We start from the raw sequence: 19,153 nt of genomic DNA, 5'->3' as shown, positions 1-19,153 counted from the left end.
AAGGAGAGATAGGACACACTGGTATAAAGTGTTTAAAGTGAATAATGGAACAAAAGGGTTAAACCAGGGACAGGAAGTGGAGGGTAAGATAGAAGAGGGAGTATGGGGAGGGATAAGAAACACTAAAGGCGTTGGGGATTTAGCTCAGTGGTAGAGCGCTTGCCTAGCAAGCGCAAGGCCCTGGGTTCGATCCCCAGCTCCGAAAAAAAAAAAAAAGAAAAAAGAAACACTAAAGGCCTTTCAAAAAAGACATGTGGAAACCTACTATTGTAGAATCTTCTTCACACACACACACACACACTCCTCACAGCTCTCTCTCTCTCTCACACACTCTCTCTCTCTCTCTCTCTCTCTCTCTCTCTCTCTCTCTCTCTCTCTCTCTCTCTCTCAAAATAGAAAAACACTGAAACAAGGCAACAATGTCCTTAACTAGATACCAGAAGAAGCTTAAATAAAAAGCCCATTGCCAGGAATGGGTTTCTCCTTTTGGAGATGTTTCCAGTGAGGTTCCAGAGATCTCCAAACATTACTGTCTACTGCCACTGGTCTTGATTACCTTCTAGAACTTCACATAAGATACTACTGCTGAAACTGAAGTAGACGTTTCTGGCTGCTTCATGTGATCCAAATTCAAATGTTTTGTTGAGGCAGGACCCGTGGAAGGACATGTGATGTTTGGAGAGAGTATAAATAGGACTCAATGGACAGTGATAGGGCACTTGCATAGCTAGCTGTGCAACTCTTCATTGGTCTTTCCTGGCATTCCATCTAGTCCTGGTCTCTCCTGCTGATTTGTGCCAATTTGGCAGAGGCCAGGCAGTTTCTGCTGGATCATGCTGCCATTGCTGATTCATGCTTCGTGACACTTTTAAACTGTTGGTATCCTGACACTACTGAACTGGACTGTTGGTGTCCTGACAAATAGAGATTGGAATCATCCCAAAGATCTACTTCTACACAGGTCCACATCCCCTTGTCCTATTTACCATCTTTTCCCCATCCCTTTGGATGGTGGACTAGAAGGAGAGGGCATCAAAGCATTTCAGAACCCATATTAAAGTAGGTTTTGAAAAATCTAAGCCTATAGAAAAGAATGCATCCAATTTTATCATAGAACATGGTGATACCAAGCTGAAACAGACCTGAAAACTTCAATCCTATTACCTACCTTCCATAGTACTAAAACGTGCTAGGCAAGCTACTAGAGGAGAAAATTAATCATCATTTCCAAGCTATGAACCCTACCAGAGACAAGAATGACTAGACTAGAAAGACATGTATGCTGGTACAATAGTGGAATCAACATCATGGGAGTAACCAACCACTTTATGGTTAGATTTAAGTCTTAATCCACAGGATAAAACCCATACCTAACATCATCACCAAGCCTAAAAACTATGGCTCAACAGGTCATAGATGCAAGGCAGAACCAATAGAACCAATTACTATTATGCTGCTATATAAACTTACTCCTAATAATTTACTATTATATCAACAGATCAACATCTCTCAACCCTTACCTGAGAAACTTCTATTTGTAACAGATAGTGATTAACACAGTGATCTACGACTAACCAAGATGCAAAGAGTAAGAGAATGTTTAGCTCTAAAGAAACACATATACTTCACTTCCTAACGTTCAGAGATCATTGCAGTAAAGAAGTGGAAAAGAGTAAGGAACCAGAGGTACAGATGAATACAAGGAGACAGTATCTTCTAGACACAGACACAAAAGGACAGCTACACATATGATACACAGTGGTCAAAATAGCACAGACAAAACTGTGCAAGCCCAAGCCAGAATAAATCCCAGAATAGAGAGGGGAGTTAGACACACAATTCCATCCCTAGCTGTAGAGTTACTGGCAATTGTTTGTTGCTGGCTGGGGGGGTGGGGGCGGGGGTTGCGATGGGACACAGCTTCCTCTAAGAGTGTAGCCCAGCCCCTAGCAAGTTGATCATGCCACGGTAGAAGATCACACATTTAAAAATATTTGGACAGCACAAACTGGTATTGAAGATTTGTTTTTAACTGACACAAAGTTGGGTATATAAGAAGGAATAATCTTGGAAGAGTTGGGGAATGAGGTGTGAATATGGTCAAAATATGTTGTATGAAAATCTCAAAGAACTAAAAAAAGGTGTTTGAACACAAGTCTTGCCTTGGTGGACAATGGTAACACAGGGTTTATTAAATGAAAATTTCAGTGGCAGGCATGGGCCACCACCCTGAGTTTTTGGTCAGAGAGGCCCCAGAGGTTTTCTAAACAATACAAGCTATTGTCATTGCTCTTGGTTGCCAACAATATTTAGATGGTAAGACCCTATTACTAAAGATATAACACACTTTGGTTGCAAGACATAGAGAAATCAATTTAAAATTGACCTGAAAACTTCCTTCCTGATGGCTAGTTTTCATATTGCAGAAGGTGCTATGCAGTCTACTATGGAGAAAAGTGGTATTACTCAGCAGTGAACCCTGAATGCTACAATACTGACCTGCTGGGAATATGTACTCACTGGTACAAAAGTGATGTAAAGGTTACAGGGATAACAAATGCTTTCTGGTTAGATGTGAGGTCTGTTCCACAGAAGAGGATTCATGATTAGTACTATAAACTTGGTTAAAAGCCCATGCCCCAGTAACTCTGTCTCTAGCTGGGAACCTACTACTTTTGTTTTGCTAAATAAACATATTGTCAAACCACTTTTTAAAAAATTGTGCTGGGGTTGGGGATTTGGCTCAGTGGTAGAGCGCTTGCCTAGGAAGCGCAAGGTCCTGGGTTCGGTCCCCAGCCCCGAAAAAAAGAAAAAAGAAGAAAAAGAAAAAAAAAATTGTGCTTATGCCCACATAGTAGCGATGCTGTCAGCTTTATTCAGAAAAGTATCTTTTCAAGCCAGATGTTTGGTTCACACCTATAATCCCAGCACTCGTGAGGCAAAGACAGGCAGATTCTAGAGCTTGAGGCCAGCATGGTCTACAGAGTGAGTTCTAGGACAGCCAGAGCTACACAGTGGGAATGGAAGGGAGATAACAAAGGATCTTAAGGGGAGAAGTAGGTTGAATAGTAAGTGTGTAACACTGTAATAAGGCCAACATCAGAGACAGAAACCAAGGTACTTCATGGAAAGACCACTAAAAAGGAGAAACTAAGAGGAGACAGAGAGAACATTAAAAACAGACACCCAAGGATAGCTTAACAGGATAGCCTAACAGAAAAAGAGACATTAGTAGACACTGAGAAGTGATAAAGAACAGATACAGAGAAGGGCTGTGGAGTATGAATACCATGTCTCCCCCAAATTAATGTTACAATATGAATCCCTGAAGGGATGGTATTAAGAGTTATGGACTTTGGAATGTTCTTTGGTCGTAATGGCCAACAGCGCCCATGTAGTTTTCAAAGACTTAATTTTCAAAGACCTACTTTTAATAAAGGTTCTTAAATGCTTTAATCTCCCTTCTAGCCCACCACCCACCAAAGGTAGTGAAAAGAAAGGTTATTAGAATACAGGGGAAGTGGACCTACTTAGAAATGGTTCTTTGGAACAAATCCCATCTCAAATCCCATCTGGGTTGTGAGGAAATCAGCAGTTCAGTTCACAGGTCAAGCTCCCACATCATCCTGCAGACTTTTCAATGCTACTTCCTCCCATTTCAGCTTTATTTTCAGTAAGGCCCTCCTTAAAGGACTGTCACTCAGCTTGATGGAAACTTGGCTCTTTCTTGTTGGCAGCTTATTAAGTATTTGGTAAGCAGTACTTTACAGTTTATAGTTATGCGTATATTTATTTGTTCAGTATCTACCTGCCCTAGTAGGATGTCTAACTATGGAAACCAAGATGGCACAGAAAATCTCCAAGTGCTTACTTAGTATTTTATACACTCTTGAGTAACTTGATCTTTTCATCAGATTATGAAATGTAAGAAATAAACAATCTAAACAAAGCACAATCTCAAGGAGGTTGGAAATTCTTAATGTAGAAGGAATACTGGAAAACAGCAATCAAAAGAGATGAACACTTATTAAATGCTACTATAGAAGTTGTTAAAGACACTTGTAAAAAAGTCAATGAACCAAGAGACATAATATTAAGAATTTTTTCAGGGTTGGGGATTTGGCTCAGTGGGACAGCGCTTGCCTAGAAAGCGCAAGGCCCTGGGTTCGGTCCCCAGCTCCGAAAAAAAGAAAAAAAAAAAAAAAAAAAAGAATTTTTTCAGAAGGCAAAAAATCTCAAATGAACCCAGTTCTTTAAAAACAAAACAAAACAAACAAACAAACAAACAAACAAACAAAAAATCCCACCAAAGTCAAAGTGATTGTTTTCAGTTGATTATTGGAATGCTGGTAGACAGTGCCCACCTAAGGAGGAGAGACCCATTCTAGGACCAGGGCATATAGTCTTTCTCTTACTGTATAATAGCAGTAGCCAACACTAGGCTCTTTTGGCCAACCAAGTAAATATCTAACTGCTACCAAACTAGTAACAACGTACAAAATAAAGTGTTAGAGATTTGCAGAACAGATACAAGTTCTTAGTTCTGCATTAGAGTAGGACAAAGTATGTTAGCAAGACTATAGACTTAATTTGCCTTATCCCATCAGATAATTTTTTCTCTTCTTCAGGTCTCACTTTCCCTGATTGCTCAAAGAGAGATCTAACCAGATTCTCTACAAGGCTCCCAGTAGTTCCCAGATCACAACGTTTAACAATACCATCATATAAGGCAGTGGTTTTTAACTTTCCTAATGCTGTGACCCTTTAATACAGTTCTTCATGTTGTGGTGACCTCCAATTATAAAATTATTACCACTGTTACTTCATATTTGTATTTTTGCTGTTAGGAATCATAATGTAAATACCTGTGTTTTCTGAAGATATCAGACAACCCCTGTGGAAGAATGTTTGACCTCCAGAGGGATTGTGACACACAGGTTAAGAATCACTGACCATATACGGGAATAAACGTGAAACAAAAACAGTTTCTGGCTAGACTAATGACAAGTAATGCAAGTGTTGCTTTTAAAAAAACAACTCATGGAGTGGGCCTTAAATCAAATCTATCACTCCCTCAAGCTTTGTGCCGCCACTGCTCTAGCTTTCCTTGCAGACAGGGGTCAGTGTAGATCAAAGGGTTTGCAGCAGGGTTGGTGTTTACATTTCTCCTTTGGTAGCATTCAGAGTATCTTCCTGTATTGAAGATACTAGGCACATAAGGTGAAGGCTCTCTGTAGAACCAGCTCTACTCTCTGTGCTCAATGAGTTGTGTAGGTGTTATCTTCAGCAATGGAGCCTTGCCATTAAGTTTGTGGAGAGCAATCTACAGTTCTGACAACAGCCTGAGTTGTTTGGGAGTTCCTGTGGGACCATTTTGGGCAACAATTCAAAGAGATATAACCTATTTCTAGTACTGGAATCTTCATTTGGTGACAAGAGATATCCAGTTAGAACCCTGTCTCCCCCATTATATATGTACATATTTAAGGAAGCTTCCACTATATTAAATTTTCATACTACCCATATCCAATACTGCTTGAGTGACCAAGAACGTGAGACTAGACAGCCCAGAGACCGAGAATAAAACCAAATACTAAACTGTTCTACTAAAAGAATGCAGTAATTTAAAATTTACTCCAAATGGCATTTTGCTCTATTCGTAGATCCGTGCCTTGCTTAGCCATCATCAGAGACCTTCCTCCTGCAGCAAAAGGGAGCGAACATAAACTGACAGCCAGACATTATACAAAGAGTAAGAGACTTTGGAACACTAAGCCACAAATGGATGTCCCCATCAAAGCTCTCCCCTCAGGGCTCAGGGATCCCTGTAGAAGAGGAGATGTAAAAATGTAAAAGGCCAGAGAGGATGGAGGACATGAAGAAAACAAAGCACTATAAATCAGCAGGGTCAACACCACATGAACTCACAGAAACTGAGGAAGCATATACAGGGCCTACATGGGCCTGCACCGAATGGGGTCCTAAAGCTGAAAGGAGAAGTAGACACATGCCCCCATCCCTAATCTAGAAACTATCTCCAATTGATAACCACTTGCCCATGAAAATCAGTGTTCTCTAAGGGATTCTCGCTAGGGAAATAAAGAGCCCATCTTAAGGATAGGCTGAATGCCCAGCAGTGGATAAACAGCTAAGAGAAAATTACCTCAGAGGCACCTTTGGAGGTTCTGTCTCATAATGTCAGTTAGGGCTTAAAGTTTTTATTCTTTATTATATATGTATATATATATTTTATAACCTCTCTTTTTTCCCTCTCTGACCTAAAGGTCCTTTGTGTGTGTTTCCAGTTCAATATTTTTATGAGAATCCTGAGTGTGAGATCAAGTGGATCTCCACATCTTTATCTGTTTCTTATGTCTTTCCTTGGGTTCTTTTCCTTCTGTCTGTATGTTATGACCTATTTCAATGTGTTAGTTTATATTATATATATCATATTATAATTATCTCTTAGAAGCTTGTTCTTTTATAATGAAGACAGAGGAGGGTGGACTAGTTGGGAAGGGACGTGGGGACAAACTGAAAGGAGTAGAGTAGAAGAAACTGAAATCAGGATACATGAGGAAAAAAAGTTTATTTTCAATAAAAGAGAAAAAAAGTCTCAAAATTAGGATTCTGAATTCTTAACAAGCCAAAGATGTTTTACACTAACAAAGTTACCTTACTGAAATTATACTGATTTTTCTTGAATTATTAAAATACCCAAGATTAAGTTTTAAACAAATGATCAATGATGCTCACCGATACTGATGTGTCCTCATTTTTTCTCTTAACACTGGAGTCAAACAATACATTTCTCCCTCGTCTTTCACAGTCTTGATATACAATCAGTCGAATCTGGCTTGGGTCAAATTCTGGCAAGGGCCAACTTGGGGGAAAAAAAAAAGGAACCATTTGAGTTACTTTAATAAATATTCCATATATATTCTTATAACCAAAATCTTATCTGACAGATTCAGAAGCTGTATTATTACAGAAGAATATACAACTGTTCTTTATATAAAATGCCACTATGTGGTAAAGGCTTTAAAAAGTTATGTAAGTATAATTTTTAGATTAAAAATAAACATACAATTAAAAACAATATAAGATAGTCATTTATATAAAAGGTTAACTTACTAAATATATACAAGCACAAATTACTAATAAAAATATGTTGGTCTTGTAGAGAGGTGATATAAGGTTAAGACATTTTATTTTCTTCAACACAAAAGTATAAAAATAAAAACAGATTTGCTATAGGTCAAAACAGAGATGTTTTATAAGTAAAACAGGCACACAAAAAAACCTACTGCATTTTCATTTAAATAAATGCTAAAGCCTAGCAAGATTCAGTCTAAGAATATATACCTAATTTTTAAAATTACAGAAAAAGAAAAGGAAAGTAAGCTGTAAGCAGTCCTCTAATCACTGCCCAGCCTGCTACTTACTCTCAATGTACTCAGTAAAGGAAGCAGAAGAAGTGAATGAGAAAGAGTGAAGGGAAGAGGAGGGTGACAGCCCTAAAGTTTGCAAAGTGCTCACCTAAAGAGCAAGGATACATCAAAGAACACCAGGAAGGGGTATTCCAGGCGGAGTAAGGCAGGAACTGCATCTCATCAAGACATTGCTGAAGTACAATTTTCACTCCACAACAAGTATTTGGACGAAAACATACTGCACTTGTTTTACGGACTGTTATTTGTGCATTAAGCTGTCACAATTTAAAAGAATAATGTCGCTGTTGGAAACTGATGGAAGTCTGACCCTACATATCAAGCTCAAGCAGACATCTATCCTTAATACTGGCTTGCATAACACAGGAAGGTACTTATAAAACTATGACAGAACAGACCATCATAGGTTAAAAATCAAGAAGTGGTTTCATGGAACTGACAGAAATGCTTTAAGAAAGGAGTATAATCCCAGTAACTAAAAAGCATTCACCACTTTTGGAAACATCATTGGTGATCATGGTGAGGAAAGTTTCAAGGAGAAAGATTTCACAGGACTAAAGGGGGGGGAGTCAGCTGTCAAAAAAAAAAAAAGGCATTGAGAGCAAAGAGTGATGGGTATTTTGTTACTAAGAGGAAATATGTGAACATGTTTACACTCGGATGCAGTTTGAGGTGGAGAGGAAATTGCAGGCCTTTGAGGAAGTAGTGGAGTAAAAGTGTTTAAAGAATTAGCTCAAGAACTGGCTTCTCAGCCTCTGACTAGTATCAAGTTCAGAATAAAAATAACTTGCATTAGACTGGAAAGAGAGGAGGGTAAAAAGGAGCATGGCGTTTTCTGGGAAGAAATACTGATTAGTGACAGTAAGACTTTTGGGCAATGCTATGAGCCTATACCCAGTTGACAATTATTGAGAATATGATTGGCCACAAACTGTTCAGGAAATCTTTTTAGAAAGATCTCAGGGGGTTTGAATTTGAATCGGGGAGAGACAGGGTAAAGGATTTTGACAGACAAATGGGAGAAAAGGAAAAAGAAATACTGAAGATAGAACAGAAAACTGCAAGAATACAGCTGAAACAATGAATACAGCCTAAATGAGAAAATAGTGAGAATCTGAGCTAAGAGAAGAATGAAGGCATAACAGTCAAGGTGATAAGAAGACAGTGAGGATGGTGATCAATACAGACCGTGCTTACAAAAGTCAAGGAAGATGAGGAAGGCAGCAGTGCACAGAGCCAATGTTGCATAGGGGCTAAACTTTATAAAGGCCGATTCAGACATTTGGTGTGGTTGTTTCTCTTGCTAAAACAGTGTCAGTGGAGAGAGGGAATAGTCAAGTAACAACAAACAGGAAGGGCTAAGAAGGGCAGCAAGTATTTAAGATTCTAAGCAGACTCCTGTGAAAGATGATGATAGAGAACTATGAGTGAAATAACTTACCATTAGACTACATGGTTTGGAATTAAAAGGTAACCCATATAGTCAGGAAGAAACTGGGATTATCTTGAACCAAGACCTATGATTACCTAGGCAGCCAGAACAGGTAAGATTATGAGGCTTTTCACTTAAAAGACAAAGGTATGTAGATATGAAATGTGCAGGTGTATAAAGGGAAAACAAACATACTTAAGGTTTACATTTCTAAATTAAGAGAAAAAATAAAAAACTAACTTAAATGTAGCTAAAGAAACTGGCAAATCAATGGTCCAAAGTTAGAACAAAGCATTCTAAGCAGGAAAGTCCCTAATGAACTGTAAAATATATTTAATGAGGTCAAGGGAAATGACCTACAAAGGAAAATTACTACAGATAGATGTACAAGGTTGGAGAAACAAAACAATTATTTAAATGTGGTCATTTTTGTTTTATCTATAAAGTATGCATTTTCAGAAGCATATATGAGGAGAGTTGTCTGAACTAAGGTATAGACTTAAGATATAAGTGTTTAACAAAAAATTAAAAGTGAGAAAGTGAGAAAGCAAAGGTACAATTAGATTGAAGACCCAGCTGAGTCACAAGTTTGTGTCCGGCCTGGGCTACAAAATGAGACCCAATTTTTAAATGATAACAAAAGTGACAGCAAGTAAGGAGAGACCTGGACTTCACTATCTGAGGAACTGTGGCCAGATGACTCTGACTGAAGCAAAGGATGTGAAATGTCAGTGGTTTCCTTTGATTGCCCAGACACTGTTTCTGTAGTTCCCAATTCTCTTTCCTGTAATGGAAGTTGGAGTAAACTTTGAAATCTATAAATACAGAATATTTACCCCTAAAAAGAAATTTACATCAAAGGGATGCCTGATGTGGTGTTTTGAATATGCTTGGCCCAGGGAGTAGTACTATTAGGAGGTATGGCCTTGTTGAAATAGGTGTTAGAGGAAGTGTGTCACTGTGGGTATGAGCTGTAAGGTCCTCAAAATAGTCAAGTCGGTATTCTCTTAACAGCCTTCAGATGAAGATGTAGAACTCTTAGCTCCTTCACCAGCATCATGTCTACCTACATATCACCATGCTTCTGCCTTGATGATAATGGACTAAACCTCTGAACCTGTAAGCCAGCCTCATTTAAATGTTGTCCTTATAAGAGTTGCCTTGGTCATGGTGTCTCTTCAGAGCAGTAAAACCCTAACCAAGACACATGATCAATTACACTTAAAACATACTAGAACATAGTATAAAATAAAATAACATCCCCTCGGACAGAACATGAATCTGCTAGCCCCTGCATCTTGTTGGGAAAGCAAACTTCATAAAAAAGTTCTGATTTCTCCAGATTAGTTTCAGAAATCAAATACTTCTCTGAGACGTATATACTTTAATGATCTGTATCTTTTTTTCATAGTCCTGTTCTTTTTTACTGTTGACAGGACTTCTTAAAGAGGAAGATTTTCAGCCCCAATTAGATCTCCTAAGTTCTTTAGTAAAGCAGCAGTTTAGAAGCTCTACCACACTCACTGAAACATTTTCACTGTCAGAGTCTACACTAGGCTGAACAAACAAAGTACATGACAATCCAATTCCTAGAACACAGGCATATCAAAAATGATGCCTACAGAGTGTTACTTTTGGCCAGGAGTTTTTTAAAAATTAGTCTTATAAAGAATAAAGAAAAAAGCGATTACTGGAGAAAAAGGTGGGTCTACAGCTTTCTCAAATAGTAGCAATATATCACACAAAAGCTGACCAAACTTGCATTATTATCAGGAACTGTACAGCAAGCGAATAATCAGCAGGGCATAGTAAACCACTGTAGACCACGAGACGCAGCATTTAAGACACTGAGACAAGTGGATTGCCCAGAGTTTGAGGCCAACCTGGGCTACATAGTGAGTTCTAGGCCAGTCTAATACAGAAAGAGATTCTGTCTCAAAACAAACAAACAAACAAACACCACATCAAACAAATGGACTATCTATCTTGTTTGCCTGGCTGCTTGCATGAAGCACTTTATAAGTCCAGTAAAGTAGCCTCAGCATAGTACTCTAGAGGTGAAAGACTGGAAACCAAAGGTCATTTTCCCTGGGTTCAAGGCCAGTCTGGGATACAGAAGACCCAGACGATGATGTCAAACATGAAAACAAAGAAGCAAAATCATCAGAAGGAATATTTAAATTCCTTCTGATTTTGTTAACAATAGAAATCCTTACCACATTAACACAAATGCCCGAGTACTATAAAGAAAAATGGAAGAGATAGGAATATATAGAACCTTTTACATATAAATACATTCATATGTTATATACACAAACACATGACTTTCCAAATATCTGCAGTGTTTTTGTACAGATATAATGAGAAAGGAAAGCAATGAACAGCAGAAAATTAGTTAGGCACTCATATACCTTAAAATATTTGCAAAGTACAAATTTAGATACACCTGTCTAAAACATTCTCAAGAATTCTTCAAGCTCAGAAAGGTAGCATGTGCCTGCATCTCAGCATTTAGGAAGCTGAAGCAGAGAGGATTAAGAATTTTTTAACAGAGCCTGCCCCACATGTGGCCCATACAAATACAGCCACCAAACTAGATAAGATGGATGAAGCAAAGAAGTGCAAGCCGACAGGAACCAGATGGAGATCTCTCCTGAGAGACACAGCCAGAATACAGCAAATACATAGGCGAATGCCAGCAGCAAACCACTGAACTGAGAACGGGACCCCGTTGAAGGAATCAGAGAAAGGACTGGAAGAGCTTGAAGGGCTTGAGACCCCATATGAACAACAATGCCAACCAACCAGAGCTTCCTAGGGACTAAGCCCTACCCAAAGACTATACATGGACTGACCCTGGGCTCCAACCTCATAGGTAGCAATGAATAGCCTAGTAAGAGCACCAGTGGAAGGGGAGGCCCTTGGTCCTGCCAAAACTAAACCCCAGTGAACGTGATTGTTGGGGATGGTGGTAATGGGGGAGGATGGGGAGGAACACCCATATAGAAGGAAGGGAAAGGGTTAGGGGATGTTGGTCGAAACCGGAAAGGGAATAACAATTGAAATGTAAATAAGAAATACCCAAGTTAATAAAGATGAAAAAATAAGAAAAAAAGAATTTTTAACAATGATTTAATTATTTTTGCATATAGTGGTCATTAAAGGATAACCTATTCAAAACATGTTTTTATACTCCAACATCCTTTGCCATTCATTTACTACAAGTAAATCCCTGCCTGCCATAAAGCAGAGGTTAATCTGCATATGGAGCATAGTGAGTAAATTGAATACCTTTCCAAATGCAGCCTCAGAACAATTCCATACAGCAAGTTACCAGTTAATGGTACATATTAAATAAGTCTATGTTAAAGCATGGACAACCAGAATTCCTAGACATATTTTCTTCCTAAGCAGGTATTTTATGCCCTTTAGGGGAATTTCTAGAGTGTGGATTTAATTTCTGTATAAAGTAGTACCTTAAATATACCATTAAAAAAAAAGTAAACTAGAAATCAGACTTGGCTTAATGAAGACATTAATTTATTACCATCTACAAATAATTGTAAGAAAAACATTCTGCATAAAAAATCTAGATGACCTAGATTGCCTTGCACATTGACATCTTTTTAACTACTGAGTTTGGCAAAATTAACTTCATTTGACATCACCAATTCTACAAAGTTGGGGAGGGGTAAGCACTTATGGAGTTGAGTTTCAAATCCTAAATACATTATTTAAGTCTGCCTTTCTGACGAAATATCAATACTCTTGGTTACCAACTGCAAGTAAAATGGAAGCTTCACCAGCATAACTCTAATCCATTTAGTCCACTCGTTTCTCACACAATGAACAGCTTTTGTCTATCAGAAGAGCATATGGATCCCCTTTTTAAAACCTTTGATTCTAGCTGTAACTGGTCTCAATAAGAAAAAATATCGCAGTGCTTCATAACCTGGCATGTCATCTTTGTGCAGGGCCACACTGATTTTTTTCTCTATATTTTTCCAATATTAGGATATTTACTCCCTAAATGAACATGAGAGGATTGAAGTTTGAGGCCAGCCTGAGCTACATAGTAAATTCCAGGTTCACCAGGTCCATATAGTGAGGTCCAACAAATAAAAAATAAATTCTTCAAAATAATCAAAATTATTACCAAAACTTCTCATAAAATAAACAATCTAAGAACAGCATTTAAATTTTATTCTCCATGCATTTTAAAGCAACAGAATCACCAAGTTTAGAACTAGATATAAGGGTAATTTATTTTTTAACACATTTAAAAAATAACATCTTAAATTCAGTTGTACATTACTGGCATCCTATTTCTCTTAGGTTATTCCACTTGCAAAATCCCTAAGAACCTCAGTTATGTACAACTTCCAAGCCAGGTTAATAATAGCAACAAACCATATTCAGCTAAAACGACAAAACTGTCAGCTGATATAACAAGAATGAATTTAACTCAAAAGCCTCTGTGTGCAGCAGTACTAAAGGTAAAATCCTAGCAACAGAACCATGGGGCAGGCACTAGGGTTCAGGCACTAGGAGTCTTTAAGGAGTTTCATATCAATGACAAAAGCCATTTTTGCAAAAGGCTTCATCTATCCATTTCCACAGTTATGGCAGTAACACCACTTTTTTGTTTCACCGAAGATTTCACAGAAGTAACTTGGTTCTCTTTCATCTCTTCTACCACAAAGTTATGACAAGGAGAAGTCAATCCAAGCATTCTTGGAAACTAAGCCCTACCTGGCAGCTTGTGCAGACCAAGAACGCCTACAATATTCAGTGTTTTCTGTTAATTTTTGTGCAAGAGTGGAGGTGGTGGTTATTCATGAAATCAGAAAAATGAAAAACAGACAAAAAGTAGGTAAAAAAGGAGAGAAGAGAGGGGGATGAAAATGGGAGAAAGAGAGAGGGGGAGAGAAAAAGGAAAGAACAAGGAGGAGGAGAAGGAAAGAGAGGAAGAAAGGTAGAAGAGGGGAGGGGAGGGAAAAAGGAGAGGAAAAGAGGATGAGAGGTAGAAGATACCCACAGAGGACATTCCCTTCTTGCCTGGGTCCTCTAGCTAGGCCCCACTTCCTTAACTTTTCAATACCTACGAAATAATGTTGCCACCTGGGGATCACACCTCACAATAGTGCAATTTCACAGACAGTGCTTGCACTCAGTGAGAGCTGCCCTGAGTACAGGGCTCAGGCAACCACAGCTACGACACAGTTCTTCAAAAGTTCAACACCTATAAGGAATTCATATTTACTTTATAAACAAAAAAAATGGAAAAAGTTCTTTTCAATTCTGTATGCCGCTGCCCAGCAAATGCAAACTACACCCTGCTAATCACTGCATTACGATGACAACTCTAGCAGAAAGACTGACTTTATAGGGCTGCAGCTCAGTGGTACAGCCACTTGCCATTTATGAAAACTTAGCTCAGTCTAACTGCTCTTCCACAGGGAAATATGGAGACGGAAAATGGAAGCAGGAAAGCAAGCAAGCAAACAAACAAATCTGAGTATTAAACTATAAACTTCAATAAAATCACCATGTTAAATTACCTGGCTAGTTCACAAAACAGACACTTTTAGCTTGGTTTACAAACATGGTTTTTCAGTCGGATTATGCTTTAACATTTATCAGCATGTCCTTCTACAAACCAAAGGATATCTCTGTATGTGTTTGTACTAATAAGACTAATGTGAAACAGATGGCTTAATGTAACAGGCTATTTACCTACAATCTAAATAAGAGACAATATGCTAAGACCAAAAATGATTATCCGTACCTAACATGGCAAAAACATAAGAATGGGTTCTGGATCAGCAGAACTTGAATTTAAATCCTCTCTGCCACATACTGACTGACTGTGGTATTAGATGCAGCTACCTAGAAAATTATTTATGCTCATTAATATTAAAAATTACCATACTCATTAGATCCACAGTAAATCTGTTAATTTAACCAGAATGGAGGAATGCTAATTTATAACAAATGTAGTATTTCAGTATCATACATTTCAGCACAATGTGTTTTCCTCATAATCTTATGTGCATTCTATTTTAAGCATTTATAAGTAGGAGTTGGAGAGATGGTTCAAGGGCTAAAAGCACTAGATCCCTAGCACCCACGGTGGCTCACACCCATCTGTTACTCCAGTCTTAGTGGATCTGGACACTCTCTCCTGGACTTCAATGGCACCAGGCATATGGTGCCCTGACATATACATACGTAGGCAAAACACTCCCATGTATAGAATAAAATAACCACATTAACAATACTTCTAATTTAAAAAAATTTAAATGTTTTTATCTGAGAAACAATATGGGTTTACCAGGATACCAAAGAAAATAGTTTATAGGGAAACCAGTTAAGAATGTCATTCTCTAATGATTCCACAAAGAAAATGTTTGTCTAGCTAAGAGACAAGCTAGAGACATAGGATGAAGTAAGTCTAATAATTTGGAATAGTTACCACAAAAGGTTAATTTTTAATGGAGAAATTAATTTTGTGATACTGGAAATTAATCTCAGAGATCCTTAAACATGGTAGACAAATGCCCTTCCACTAATCCATATATACCCTTGGCTCAACACCGATTCTTAATGGTAGTTTGGAAATTTAAGCTTGTAAAAAGAAAAGTAAATTCAAATGATCCGATCTCTATCTTTTTCCCTTCCTTCTGATTCTCCCCCACTTTTCTCAGTACCACTGGCATCTAAATCTATGTTAACACTACTTCTGAATCAACAAAAAATTTGCCTTAAAAGATTTTCTGCTGTCTTCACAGGTAATTAAAATAGATTTTAGCTTTACAAACATGGTTTTTCTGTAAGGTTATGTGATTTAAAAAAAAAAAAAGGTATTCTCAGCCACTGTGATTCACAGGCCTTTCATCCCAGCTCTGGAGACAGGTCAGCCAAGGTTACCTGGAACTACAAGAGACCATGTCTAAAAAACCAGAAAGGTATCTTCTTTTTTCAGGTATGTCATTTCTGTTTTTCTTCCAGATTAGCTTTTTTCCCTTCCATTCCCTCATTTTCCTTCTCTATATCACAATTTCATATTAATTACTTCAAATTCAAATGCATGTTACTAAACTGTAAAGTATAATAACTGTAAGTCATTTCTTAAAATGTAACAATGAAATGTACTCTGCTCTAAGAAATGGATTTTCCTTCTTTATGTAATCCAGTTTGGTCCTAGTTGTAATTTTTGTGTTGGGATGATGCTTTTTTCCTATTCATGAGTTGTTTATATTTGGGTAAAAATTGTTAAAACACTTAAGAAAATATTTTCGTGTAAAAACGAGCAAAACCCTTTTTAGACATTAGTTTTTAAAATAGATCTACCACTCCTTTATATTATTAAAAACCAGTTAAAGAGTCTTTCATTTTTCATAAAGACAACATGCTAGCTGTGGTGTCTCCTTGTTGCTAACTACCAAGCAAGTCCTAGGAGTGAGACTTTGAAGAGCAGACTAACTTGAAAACCATACATCTCGGCTATACATTTTATATTTTTATGTTATACTTTGTTAAAAAAATTTTTTTGAAACTCACATGGCTTTTTGTTACTACAAAAGAGTACTTGATTCACACCACAAGGGTTATTTCCTCCCTGTATGAAAGATAGTGCCCCAACACTTCGTTCTTCATGCTAAGTAAAGCACGTACTGAGCACCAAGACAAGAATTAGCATACAACTGAATTGTCAATAGGACCTTAAGCACTTGCAAACTTCTTTGAGACCTAGAATATTTAGTATACATCAGAAATGTTTTAAGGTATAACCATCAAAATTGAGCATTCCCCTAAGGGAAGCACTTTTCTTGAGGAAGGAATCTAGAAGGCCAAATATGTGTTAGTAATAAACATTTTCCCATGCTCTCATTAACTGAGGATCACAAACTATCTTTAAATCATAGTTTAATATCATATATATTATCAGAACAAGAACATTTCCATGTGGGATCTATGATTTCTATATTAAAGAATTATAACAGATTCAACCTATGTGAACTATCAGTTTCTCAGAAGCCCAAGTTAAAACAAACAAATAAAAAGCAAGAAAGATTCTAATGCACAGCTAAGCTGCAGTAAAACATTAGTGTTTCTCGTTCCAAACCACTACAAATAAGATAGGAGACAGCAGACAAGTCGACGTAAGACCAACTGGTACCAGAAGACAACGACGCTGTTTTCCTGCAAACAGTTATTTGATTGTTCATGCTATGCCTTCAGAAAGCTAAACAATCTTTCCTCTGAAATTTTAAGTTAAAATGTGAAGACATGACCAGGTATTCAACCGAAGAATTTAGCTGAAAGAAAATATAAACTATCAAAGGATCTCATCCATATATAACAAAATAGTAAGGGTAAGAAACAATTAATTAAAAAATATCCAACCTAATTAATTAATCATAACAATTTCATGCTGGACTTGCAAAATGACCAAGGATAATTAATATTATCGCTACTTATTTCTGCTTTTTAGTTAAATTTGAATTTTTATGCATGTTGAAGTTTGGTTAGTTGCTATGTATTATAATGCGGACCCCCAAGACCTGGTTGCCCCAGAGATGAGAGAAGAGTCCACATGTAGACCCAAGTGACCTTTTGTGACCTTGCCCTCAGTTATTTCTGATTGGTAAATAAAGATGCCTACAGCTGGGAAGAATTGAGATAGATGAGACTTGGTGTTCCTGGACTTGGCATCGGAGAAGACCATGAAGGGAGAGAGAAGATAAGAGGAGAAAGACACCATGGGTTAGGAATCCAGAAAACATGGCCCTGACAGATAGCCAATTGGAGTTAAGAGCAGCCCAGATAAAACATAACAAGTACTAACTCAGGGTTATCCATAGGGAAGTAGATTCTAATAGCATAGAGGGTAGGTATCTGCCCAACTCTAGTACTGATTAAGGCTTAGTGTAAATAATAAAAGTTGTGTGTCTTTTTATCTGGGAACTGAATGATCAAAGGCAGGGTAGAAGCCCCGGTTTGGGATTAAAAATTTCTACAACATATTTTTATTGTATATATTTTTTAAATTAATGTGAAAAACTGAATTCAGTAAATATTCAAATATAAAATATCTAACTTATTTGTAGGACATTATCACCAATCCGAAAATGTAACCTCTGAGAGACACCTGCTACAATACTTAAGGAAACTCAAGCTCCACACTAGACAAAATACTATCCAAAATTGTCTGTTGCTATGAAGCCAAAGGCGAGGCCAGCAGTTACAACAGCTTGAGGTAGGCAAGAGATCTATTTAAAAGATGGGTGGTGCCATCAGAGATTTATTTATGGCACTGGAATTGTTCAACATCACTAGTGATAGTAACTCTGTGCATCTGGCCGTGTGCAACATTCATACAACTCTAGTCAAAGTATGTACATGCATGTTCACAGCAGCACTAGTCATAAAAAACAGAAGGTAGAAAGTCATTCCAATATTCACCAGTGACTGGGTATACACAGACTTACACAGAACATTCAACTACAGAAGGAAAGCACTGATGCATGCTATAACATGGATGAACACTAAAGTCACTCAAAGGAAAGTCAAGACATAGAAGGTCACAAGATTCCATGTTTATGTGATATCCAAAATGGGTAAATCCAGAGAATGGAGACTGGTAGTTGTCAGGGTGCTTTGAGGGGAAGAAAAGGAGAAACCCCTGAATGTACTTGGAGTTTTACTTTGCGCTATCAGAAATGTTTTGTAGCCAGATAAGTGGGCAGTTACCTAACACTGTGAATGTACCAAATGCCATTGAACTGTTTAGTTTATAGCAGTTAACTCAGGAGATAGAGGCAGGGGACTTTCTTCCACAGGTTTGGGACTAGTCTGAACTAGACACTGAATTTCAGGTAAGCCATGACTATATAGCCTGAACTGGTCTCAAATAATAACAATAACAACAACAATAATAATGTAGCAAGATCTGATACAGTCATGGACATATACTTACCTTATAACCTATAAATTCAATCTGAGCTAAATATTTCAACAGATATGTACATGTTACTAAAGTGGCACCTCAAAATCACCTTGGAGACGTACAAATCAAATCAGTCACATGCCAAAAGACTACCCTAGAAGACTGAGATGAATGAAGATAGGATAATACAAAGGACTTGTAAAGAGGGCCACCGTGACTTACTCCAGGAAGAAAATCACTATGTACCATTAGATACTAGGTTCCTTGGGGTTGAAGATCTTGTTTTGGACCCTCTGAAGCAGGTGAATTTGAAACTTT

General features: G+C 37.7%; 1 protein-coding gene and 1 non-coding gene across 2 annotated transcripts in view; both read right to left on the bottom strand.

The window, feature by feature from the left end:
* Fnip1 (folliculin interacting protein 1) overlaps positions 1–19,153 on the bottom strand; it is an 82,091-nt gene that overhangs the window by 49,469 nt on the left and 13,469 nt on the right. The window contains exon 2 of the mRNA XM_032911939.1: positions 6,757–6,883. Within this exon, the coding sequence (XP_032767830.1) occupies positions 6,757–6,883 (127 nt within the window). The remainder of the gene's footprint in view (positions 1–6,756; positions 6,884–19,153) is intronic.
* Positions 12,813–12,917, bottom strand: LOC116910646. The gene has a single exon (XR_004389182.1). It is a non-coding gene; the product is annotated as a U6 spliceosomal RNA (small nuclear RNA).

Source organism: Rattus rattus, chromosome 9 (assembly GCF_011064425.1).
Source record: "Rattus rattus isolate New Zealand chromosome 9, Rrattus_CSIRO_v1, whole genome shotgun sequence".
NCBI lineage: Eukaryota > Metazoa > Chordata > Mammalia > Rodentia > Muridae > Rattus > Rattus rattus.
This window is presented reverse-complemented; position numbering and strand designations above follow the sequence as displayed.